The following is an 11,287-nucleotide window of genomic DNA, read 5'->3' as shown; positions in this document are numbered from 1 at the left end:
GATTATTTGGGCTGAAGTTGATTAAAATTACTATCTTAATTTTAATTTTTCTCTTGGGTGAAATTGTGTAAATAGTTTTAGGGTAGTTTAATTATTTTATTTTATTTTATTTCATATTACTTTAGTTTGAAAGAGAAGGAGTGGCGGAAGTTTTAAAAAAAGAAAAAAAAAAGGAATTAAAAAGTGGAGGAGGCGGTTAGAATGAGAGGGGAAAAAGTGGGGAGGAGATCAAAAGAGACGCAGACGCAGACGGAGCAAAGGACGAGAGTAGCGATCTTCACTTTATTCTTTTCCAAACTTCAGTGACGCCTTCTTTTCTCCATGATCAGTAACGTTGTGCTCTTATTTTCTGCCATGAACTTCTAATTTCATCTGTAATTAACTATAAGTTTGAACTTTGGGTTTGTAATGAGAGTCCAAGACTTGTAATGGGAACTCTTTTGGTTGAGATTCTTATTTAATTTTCCTTTCCTTTGACTCTCTTTTATACGTACTTTTTCTGTGCTCAATGTATGTTCAGAATCGAATATAATCTGTGGTATATCCGGTGAGGACTTGTGCTGAAAATTCCTGATTATAGATTTATAACTTGAACTAGTAGGCTTTTGAAATTTCAGATTTGATAGTTTCTACAATTCCTCACTGTTAGGATTTAATTTGTGCAAGTTTATATTTCCAGATTTGGAATATGTTTACTTTGCTATTTTTCTTGAATTATTGAGAGGTCATAAGCCCTTAATCGATTGATTGGAAGTTTGAGAGGGAAATTAAAGGAGGAAATTGATTGATTTTCTCTGTTTGTTAAAATTTCAGGATTAATTGTTGCTTAAGTTTAATTTGGAGTTTAAGTGAGATGTCATTGAACTTTGATTTAAACAAGAGCATAAAACTTGAATGATAATTCAAGGATTTTAGTTGGGAAATTTTCTTAAGAAATCTCAATCAAAGGAATTGAATCTTTTATCTGGACAAGGACCATTACATCCCAAGGAAAGAACTTGTAGTTAATTGCATCGCCATTATAAATTCTTGTTAGTTGTCAATTTGCTCTGTTGTCATTTTCTTTTACTAGTTAATTAGACTTTTAATATTCAATTTACAAAACCCCCCCTTTTTTTTAAAGCATTTTCGAGTGATCTTTTTCTTATCGAAATTCTTAATTTAAGTGATTAACTCATTGGCTCATCGGGAGACGACCTAGGTTGCGCTTTACTGCAAAATCTAGTTTTATATTATTTTGATGCTATTCGACAGTGGTGTCAACGTATAATCTTAAGTGCTGCATCTTCATGAAGATATTGAATGTCTTGAGCAATTCCTTTGATAATCTTGCAACGATATGTCCCGTCTAGCTGTCTTTGCATTTCAGGGTCTACCAGTTCAAAAACAATTTTAAGATATGTCACATAAAAGAAAAGTAAAATGAAATCCAGAAACAAGTATAAGTGTGAACTATGCAAAACTAATATACCAAAAAGAATGGAATCAAGATCTTTGTTGGGCATATATTCATAAACAAGTATCCTCTCTTCTCCATGTACGCAGAAACCCAGAAGTCTCACTAAATTTCTATGTTGTAGCCTGGCAAGCACCTCTACTTCATTCTTAAATGCTTCTACACCATGTCCCGACCTTCTATAGAGTCTCTTCACAGCAATTTCTTGTCCATTCGCAAGCGTGCCCTGAATTTCGAACAAGCAAGGAGTGGCCAAATTTCCTTCATGTTAAAAGCCAAGAAAGCACACAAACTTGATACCTTGTAAACCTCTACAAATCCGCCTCGACCAAGCCGGTTATCTGCAGAAAACTCGTTCGTGGCTGCTTCAATTGTACTGAAATCATAGAGCAGTGAATCCACATTGCTGATGTCAATTGCAGCTCCACAACCAAATGGTGCATGGGTATGATGAGATGAAGTGAAAACAGAAGAGCGAGCAAACATGTGCCAAACAAAACGAAAGGTCTGCTATATATACTATGAGGATCCTTACATTTTCCTTCGGAAACAGGGTCATGCTTCTTCGTCATTCTTTTACTCAGGCAACATGTGCCCACTATAAATGTCAGGACAGCCAGAGATTAGAACCACAACGGCAATAATAGTACCCGATGAGATTCCACCTTTTCCTGCGTCATCCCAAAAACAGAGAAAGCAAATATACTTAATAAGTAAATTCATGACAATAATTGACTAACCAAATATGCTTCATCAATGTTATTCAGTTATTTTATTACAAATTATCGGTCTGGGTATTACAAATTATTTAGTTATCCTTTTCTTTTAGTCCACTTGGCTCTTTGACAAGGCAGTGGTGGCACATCGAGAGGTTGACGTCACCTCGGCACATGAAGAGGGTATAGACGGTGTCGCCTCCACCGACAACGGTGGCATGGTGGAAGTCGGTGTTGGGGGTGTTTTTGGAAGAAAAGGAAGAGAGGAGTGTGGTGCGGTCGGATTGGTAGTCACTATTGGCAGCGAAGGTTTTGTGGGAAGAGCAGTTGTGGTGAAGATAAGTAACCTGTGCTTCAGTTGTAGGAGAAAACAGGAAGCGAATAAACAAGAGGAAGAAAATTTTGGAGGAAGGCGTAACCATGGACGACATGGTAAACAAGGATGAAGACTCTGTTGGTGGCATCTGATCGATTGTTGTTGTGTATATATATTTCTATGGCAAGTTCAGTTGCAGTTCTGACTGATCATTGAGAAGCTCAATAAGCAATTGGGAAGGGACTCATGGAAGGTTTCGATATCTTCCTTTTCTTGGGAAGAAGACAATAACAAGAAGCTCCGTAAGCTGAATTAGTCTACGCATTTACATCTGCCGTGCTTGGAAATCCAAGGAGAAGAAGGACAACTTTTTTTTTTTTTTTGCTTTTAAATAAAATACTCTAATCTTCTCTATATTTTATTTTTATTATATGAATTTTCTTTTTATTTTGAAAACCCAAAAAGATTTTTTTAATTACATTTATGTTGAAATACTTTTTTTATTAATTTACTCTTCATAATATTATTTCGAAGAATTTAAGAATTCTTTCTTTACTTTAATTTTTTATTTCTTATAAATAGTTTTTTTTTTAACGTTTTTATCATGTTTCCATCTGCATAGCCGGAAACCCAAGTTCCTTGCAATCTCCAAACCACAGAGAATTCCCCCTTGCCTCCGCGTGATAGCTGTCTCCTCTACCAAGTGAAATAATATGAAGCCACCTTGAACGATATTCACCTCTGCCTACGTGCCCCTCTTCCGGTGACTTCCGAATTTGGGTTTCTGCTTCAGATTACCAGCAACCCGCAGCACCATATTCGATGCTAGGAAGGATAATAAAAAGCCCTGATTTGATTTGGTTTCGTTTTTCCTTGCATGTCTCTACCCATGATCTTATATTTCTTTTTGAAAAAAAAAAAACCTGATAATCGGTATTGATATGATATTGACAAGTGCGTGTGGGCGTATGACATTCTTTTTATTAGAAAATTTGCATAATTTTTATCCTATAATTTCTAAATTAGCCTACATATAATACAGATTGTAATTAGATATCCACTTTTTCTCTATTTAAAATTTATTTTAACATTTTAGCTTGAGTTCTTTAATTCTCCTCAAATTTTCCTTCTGATGATGATTTTGTTTGTAATGTTGACGAGCGCTAAATGGAAACTACCTAGGCTAGAGTTGAAAACATGAGAAGGCACTGCAGCACTGAAAAACTGACATTTTCTCCCCTATTTCTATTTACTTTCCATCTCAATCATAAGATTGCAATTTCGTAACTAGGGTCATAATATCTAATTAATGAGTATACTTGTAGGAGTGGGAGTTGAAGAAAATGGCAAGATCCAGTGCATGCATGGGGGATGCAAGAAAGCTCACAAGGTTGAAATGTTGAATGGACATGTGGTCAGAAACACTGAAGCGCAGTAGCAGAGGCAGCAACTTGGGTGGACTAAGCTAAACTTCGATGGGGCTTTCACGCATTCTTTGGGAATTGGGTGCGGCGGAGCTCTTAGGCGAGAGGACGGCACGTTCGTTGGAGGTTTCATCTCTCACCATGGCGCCGCTGACAGCAGCCTGACGGCAGAACTATGGGCGTTCTCAAAATGGCATGGGATAAGGGTTCAAGGAGACCAGTTGTGGATTCGGATGCAGATGAGGTAGTTCAGCTAGCCGCGGAGACAGACATAAGTCGACACCAAGCGGCGGCCGGAGTTACTTGAAGGGCTAAGATCCATGGTGCACAGAGAGTGGGGGGCGGCAGTGGGAACTGAGAGGTTTCTCTACTCTGTGTCAAAAAAGAGAGAAGAAAATGCCGAGCTCTAAAGACTTAGACGCGAATAACAGAATTAAAGATATATCAGGAATTCAATGTGATTTACATTATAACTATTTCATGGTTTGATTACGTCTTTAGATTGCACAAGAGAGAATTAAGCTAATTAACTGAGGGATAACTAGGATAATATAGAAAGAATATCCACTATAATCCACTATAATAATGAAGTTTAGTCATCCTAACTAAAATTTAATTTCATTTATCCCCTGACACTATTAATTGAATCAACATTTGTTTCTTTTATTCTATATTTTTTCACAATTTTTTATTCCCATACAATCATTATGTTGCATTAGAGCTAAATTTACTGATTAGTATAAATTTAATCTCCTTATAAGTTTAGCACTTGGAATACTACCCCGAGCTATTTTATTACTATAATCAGCCGTATGTTCACTTGTGGAATTGAGTCGTTGATAGCCGTGTCATGCAGACCTTTTAGGAAAGCCATTCCATGCGTCTTGGTAAAGGATTGAGGATGATAATATACATTCACTCTTATTGGCCTTGGATTGTATTTCAAATCTAAATATTTAAGTCAAATACCTGGAAACAAAAAATCTAAATAATCATAGCATGATAATAAAGTATTTTTACCCTATCTTTGGTGTGAGTGAAATAGAGAGGGAAGAAAATTTTTACTATACCTGATTTAGAAAAATTGGGTTTTAAAATTTTAACAGAAAATACATGTAGTATGTAAGATTAGACACTTTATAGAGTTCAATTGGGAGCTTTTTATTAATTATATTGCAAGATAAGAAAATACTCTTGCTGACGCCGGGGCTAAAGAAGGATTTTCTTCTGCTGTGCTTTTAGATGCTTGTCCTTGTCATTTGCGGAATTTCGTTTTTTTTTTTTGGGTATAAAAAAAGGCCAAGGCCTAACTATAAATTGAAAAAAGAAGGGGATTAAATGCCAATCAATCTTTACCTACCCAAGTCCGCAGATGAGGGGGACAGCCATTCAAAATAGCTGTAGTAGTTCTTCCTTCTTTTGCTAAATCATGAGCAAGCACACTTTGATCTCCAGCAACACGCTTCAGTTGCACTTCCCACTCAGAATCATTTTTTCATAAAACAAAACAAATTCCTTTATATATTTACTCTGTACATCGTAAAAACACTTTTAAAATTATGATTTTGTTTCTACCCAAATATCCCCTTACGCTGATCCCTAATATGGATGAAAACCAAACTAGAAGCAGCTTTACTAGCACCATCAGATATCACCTCTTCAACTTGGTCTTCTCTAATTTGGCAGGTGGGTGCTAGAGGAGGCAGTACCAACACTCACGGTTATTTTTCAACATTAAGTTTTCTACTTAAAATTATCACTAATGTTTTTATGCCACCAATTTAAAATATTTTTACAACATTCCAAAAATCAAATTGTAACTAAAAAAAATAAGAACAACGTTGAAAAGTCAATGGAAAATTTTTATTTTTAAAGTTTTAGTCTCTCTATATATATATGTGCATATATGAAGGTAAAGTCATTATTTTATATCAATCTTTAAATGTTATCTTTCTTGAACAGGACAAAGAACTGTCCAATCATGAGTCATTGGGTTCCTAACTAGTCAACATTTTGGATGGCTCAACACGATTATCACCATCGCAGGATGATACTCCTCCGTTGCATTAACTATCACAATACAGATTCTTCTTCTGAACTAGGGTCGAAAAATGCAGGCTGCGAAGGGGTTGGCAGTATAAGAGAGTAACTATCAAGCATCAGAATAATGGATGCCATTGAAGGTCTATCTGCTGGATCTTCTTGAACACACAGCAGACCAATGTGGATGCATCTCAAGACTTCATTTCGAGCATAAGATTCGCTTATTGTGGGGTCCAACAAGTCTAAGGGCTCTCCATCTTTCCAAAGTTTCCACGCCTGTTTCAAAATGTTGTCACCTATTTGTTACATCGTTGTCACAATATTTATCCTTTTCACATAAAGTAAATGATTCGTTTGAATCAAACTAGAGAGAGTGGTGTTTGATATACTCACATTGCTAAGCAAGTCCTTACCAGCCTCCACTCGATATGAAGTATTCTTCTTCCCACTTATAATCTCCAATAGAAGGAAGCCGAAACTGTACACATCAGACTTAACAGAAAACTCTCCATGCATAGCATATTCAGGAGATAAATAGCCACTAAAACATCAAACCATCAAAAGAGAACTGTTAGTGTGGGGAAAATTGCATAGTAATCTGGGCTGGTGGCAGTTCTTTCTTTGTTTAAGAGAATTTTTCAAGATATTTGAGTAAGATTGTAGGGATATGTAAACTTGTCCTTACCATTTTCCCACAATGCGATTGGTATTTCCTTGAGTTTGATCGATCGGAAAAATTACTGCTATACCAAAATCTGAGATTTTTGGATTCATATCACTATCTAATAGTATATTGGAAACTTGAAGATTAAGATGTATGATTTTAAGTGTTGCATCTTCATGTAGATATTGAATCCCTCGAGCAATTCCTTTCACAATGTCATAACGTTTTGTCCAGTCTAGCTGCCTTTGCATTTCAGGGTCTACGCATTAAAAAATAATTTTGAGAAATGTCAAATAAAAGAAAATTATATTGACCGGAAAAAAAAAATGAAGCAAAGCTTCCTCCATTTTAGTCTCAAACATAATGAGCAGAAGTTGGAAGACTAAAATCAAGCATAATAAGTGTGAACTATGCAGAATTGATATAGATGGACCTACCAAAAAGAATGCAATCAAGACTTTTGTTGGGCATATATTCATAAACAAGTATCCTCTCTTCTCCACGTGCGCAGAAACCTAGAAGTCTCACTAAATTTCCATGTTGTAGCCTGGCAAGCACCTCTACTTCATTCTTAAATTCTTCTACACCTTGTCCAGATCTTCGGGAGAGTCTCGTCACAGCAATTTCTAGTCCATTTGCAAGCGTCCCCTGAATTTCAAACATTAAGTCCACATACATACACGGAGTGACCAAATTTCCTTCATGTTAAAAACCAAGAAAGCACACAAACTTGGTACCTTGTAAACCCCTCCAAACGCGCCTTGACCAATCTTGTTAACTACAGAGAACTTGTTCGTGGCTGCTTCAATTGTACTGAAATCATATTGCAGTGAATCCAGATTGCCGATGTCAAATGCAGCTACACAGCCAAATGTTGTGTGGGGATGATGAGATGAAGTGAAAATAGAAGAGCGAGCACATATGAACCAAACAAAGCAAAAGGTCTGGTATGCTGATACTATGGACATCCTTACATTTGCCTTCGGCAACAGAGTCGTACTTCTTCATTGTTCGTTTCCCCAAGCAACAGATGCCGACCATAAATATCAGGACAGCCACAGAAGTTGGAACCACAATAGCAACAATCGTCCCCGATGAGATTCCACCTTTTCCTGAATCATCCCAAGAACAGAGAAAAGCAGGTATATTTAATATGGCAAATTCACGATAAATTCATGACAATAATTGAGCAACCAAATTTACTTCATTCATGTTCCTCAGTCAAGCTTTTCTCGTATTTGTTCTTTTAGTCCGCTTAGCTCTTTCTCCACAATTTTGAACCCTCCCCCGCTTTTACTTCACTCTCTGTTCAGTGGGTTTTCCCCCACGGTTTTGCTTTTAAACTCTCATCCCCCGCTTGGATGAGAAGAAAAGTTGAGAGGAAAAAAAATAAAGAGAAGAGAAAACTGAAAAGAAAATATTATCACTCTTTCTATTTGAATGAGTGAGAGAAAATAGAGAAGAAAGAAAATATATAAATATTAGAATGACTAAAATGTCCTTATTATAATTAATTGGCAAAGAAACTAAATAATTTAGCAAAAAAATTATTTTTATGTAAAAATAAAAAGAAAATAATTTTTGAACTTAATTAAAATAAAAGGAAATAAATAACTTATACATTATGTAATATTTTAATAAAATGATAATGAACTCATTAGCATAATGCCCATCTCATTATTCTACTTCACCCAAACATATTTGTAGTTTTAGTATCTTTATAAACATTGCCCACAAGAAGAAAACAAAAGACAAAACATATATTATTATCTACTAAAACGCGAATGCTTTGAATTAGTATTATCAAAACGCATACCATTCTCCCAAACACATACACATATATGTATAAAAACATTGGGTTAATCATAATCACATGCATGCGCGCGTTTTTAAACTTTCCACAACTAGATTCTAAGATTGAATATTCAATATGATTAAAATCTAATCAAAACCTGCTGACCAATGTTTGGCGGGAGAGGGTAGTGAAGGAATGATCTGAAACGGTGAAAATCTCTCCACTTGTGGAAAGAAATTTTAAGAGGAAAATAGAGCATGGGGCCCATCACATTTTTCCTTTCACTTTTCTTTCCTCTCCTATTTTCTTTTCCATCCAAGCAAGGGAAAAGTTCATTCCTCTCCCATTTTCCACTCCACTCTTCCTTCCTCTCCCATTTTCACTCCCAAGCAGAGAGCATCAATTTTCGCAAACTAATACCCAAATCACCAAACAGATTAGAAACTATAAAGATTCAAGGAAATACCATCTGCATATAGGTGAGAGCTTTACCTTGGGAACCAGTATTTGCAGGAGGAACACTCGCAGTTTCCGATTGATAGAAAGGGTACGACTCATAGCGAACATTACAGCTCGGGTACAGCACTCTTCCTCCTTGCTTCCCACCACAACACCACTTGAGTTCCCGAATCACACCACTCAGGCAACTTCTGCAATCTGACGGCGAAAGGTCCGGTGTGCACTGTGCTAGACAATACATAGTTTGAAACCCTGAGAAATTCGCTGTTCCGGTCGCATACTTCTTTTTCCCAACAGGAGGTTTAGCCGCCTCATCTGCCGTCTTGTTTGTTATATCGTACAATGTTCTCATGAAGCTTGCCTGGTTTGAGAAACTTCCGGCGTCGAAGAAGCTGAGTCTAGGCCTCGTGTCAACGGTGGAGAAGAAGAAACGGTTAGAATAGCGAAGCAAGCACTCGTCGTACCAGATTATTGCCTCCTTCGAAACTCCGCACTCGGAAGATAATCGTTGAGTTGCGTTAACGACGCACTGGTGGCACATCGAGAGGTTGACGTCACCCCGACACATAAAGAGGCCGTGGACCGTGCCGCCGCCACCGACAACGGTGGAGTTGTAGAAGTCGGCGTTGGCGAAAGCTAAGGAAGAGAAGAGTGTCGTTCGGTCCGATTGAAAAGCACTGTTGGCAGCGAAGGTTATGTTGGGAGAGCAATTGTGGTGAAGATAAGTACCCTGTGCTTCATTTGCAGGGGAAAAGAGGACGCTAATAAGCAAGAAAGAGACAATTTTGAGAGAAGCGATGACCATGGACGAAGTTTGTGCGGTTCTTACGGTGTGTATCTCAATGGTTAAAAGGGGAGAATCACGAGGAAGACGATATTGCAGGGGGAGGGAGAGATGTGATCGGTGATGGAGAAGGTCGACGCAGGTCAACTAAATTTGGTTGGGGGTGGGGGCGGGGGGGAAAAGTGGAAGAAGAAGGAGGAGGAGGAGGGAGAATTACAATCTAAATCCCATAAAAAAGGAATAATTATCAAAAAAAATCTTTTTTTAATGATTGATTGATTCAAAGAATAGCAACTGACAGTTGCAACTTATTTTATAATTATTTTTTTATTAAGATTTTATTGTAAGTCTTTTGAAAATTCACTTTTTTATATCATATACTACTTCTGTTTTTTATTATAAAAGTCTGTTTAATTTTTAATATGATTCTAAATATAAAACTTTAATCTATTTTATTTTTTATATTTATTTTTTTAAGTTATTCTTAAAATAGTTACACATATAAAATATTTCATAAAATGGTAATTATATCTAATATACATGATTAGTAAAGGTGTTTTAGGAAAAATAACACTTATTTATAACAAATAATTAGCTAAAAATAACACATATTTATAACAAATAACTAACTTAACTAATTTTCTTAATCTTTCTAAATTAGTCAATTAGGTCTTATAATAAGAACCGGAGGTAGTAACTCATTTACAAAAAATAAGTAATTAGTTAAAAATAATAAATAGATTAGAAATATATTTTTATTTTTAAATATGCTTTTATAATAAATAAAAAACAAAAAATACGTGAAAAATTTGATAAGAGAGAGTATGACAAATAGGAGTAAATAAAAAATAAAAAATAAAAAAGGAAAAAAAATACATTAATGTTAAAACAAATTTAAATTGAAATTTATAAAATGGACCATATTCTTTTTAAATCTAAAACTTATATATAAGACAAAAGGGAGTATATTTCATTAATAGTGTCTCTTTTACAATTTAAAATTTTTAAATCTATCTTCAATCATATATATAGTAGATAAGTAGTAAATACTAAATAAACTGTCAAAAATAAATTGGAGATTTAATATGATGAGAAGTAAATAAATAATATTTGCTTCAATATTTTTACAATTAAGAAAATAGAATTCTGAAATCATTTTAGAATAATTTTAATAGTGTCAAAATTTAAAGTAAAATGTATACATTCAAAATAGGGAAAATATAAATAAGACAAAATAAAAGGTTAGTTTTTTCTTCTTATTATTTTTATTGGCTGGATAATGATGTTCGTCTTTCTCAAATGGCGAGAACAAGAAGGAATTAAGGCCCCGAAAGGGAGGACGGGGACAGGTGCGCGTGGTTTTTACAATGAGTGCAATAACAGAAGCAAATCAATTTTCGACTTCTCTGCTCTTTCTCATTTGTAGACCGGTGCCAGAGGAGGGCACAACACAGACACTCGCAAATTTTCATTGCTTTTCTTCTTCAAATTATCAATAACTTTTTTTTTTGATACCATTATAAAATATTTTTATAACACTCGGAAAATCAAGTTGGAACTACAAAAATTAAGAACAACTTCAAAAGGAAAAAAAATCAATGGCAAACGTTTATATTTAAAGCTTTCATCC

General features: G+C 35.4%; 1 protein-coding gene across 1 annotated transcript; it reads right to left on the bottom strand.

The window, feature by feature from the left end:
* Positions 1-5,985: 5,985 nt before the first annotated feature.
* Positions 5,986-9,678, bottom strand: LOC114725415 (cysteine-rich receptor-like protein kinase 10). The gene is made up of 7 exons (XM_028911933.1): positions 8,907-9,678; positions 7,594-7,731; positions 7,357-7,478; positions 7,057-7,267; positions 6,641-6,878; positions 6,349-6,496; positions 5,986-6,231 (listed from the first exon to the last, which is right to left on the bottom strand). The coding sequence occupies exons 1-7, from the start codon at positions 9,676-9,678 to the stop codon at positions 5,986-5,988; spliced, it is 1,875 nt and encodes a 624-aa protein (XP_028767766.1).
* Positions 9,679-11,287: the final 1,609 nt, after the last annotated feature.

This window comes from Neltuma alba, unplaced genomic scaffold (genome assembly GCF_004799145.2).
Source record: "Neltuma alba isolate B1F8T4 unplaced genomic scaffold, ASM479914v2 tig00012252_pilon, whole genome shotgun sequence".
NCBI classification, from domain to species: Eukaryota; Viridiplantae; Streptophyta; class Magnoliopsida; order Fabales; family Fabaceae; genus Neltuma; species Neltuma alba.
The sequence above is the reverse complement of the archived record's forward strand: the minus strand, read 5'-3'. Positions and strand labels throughout refer to the sequence as shown.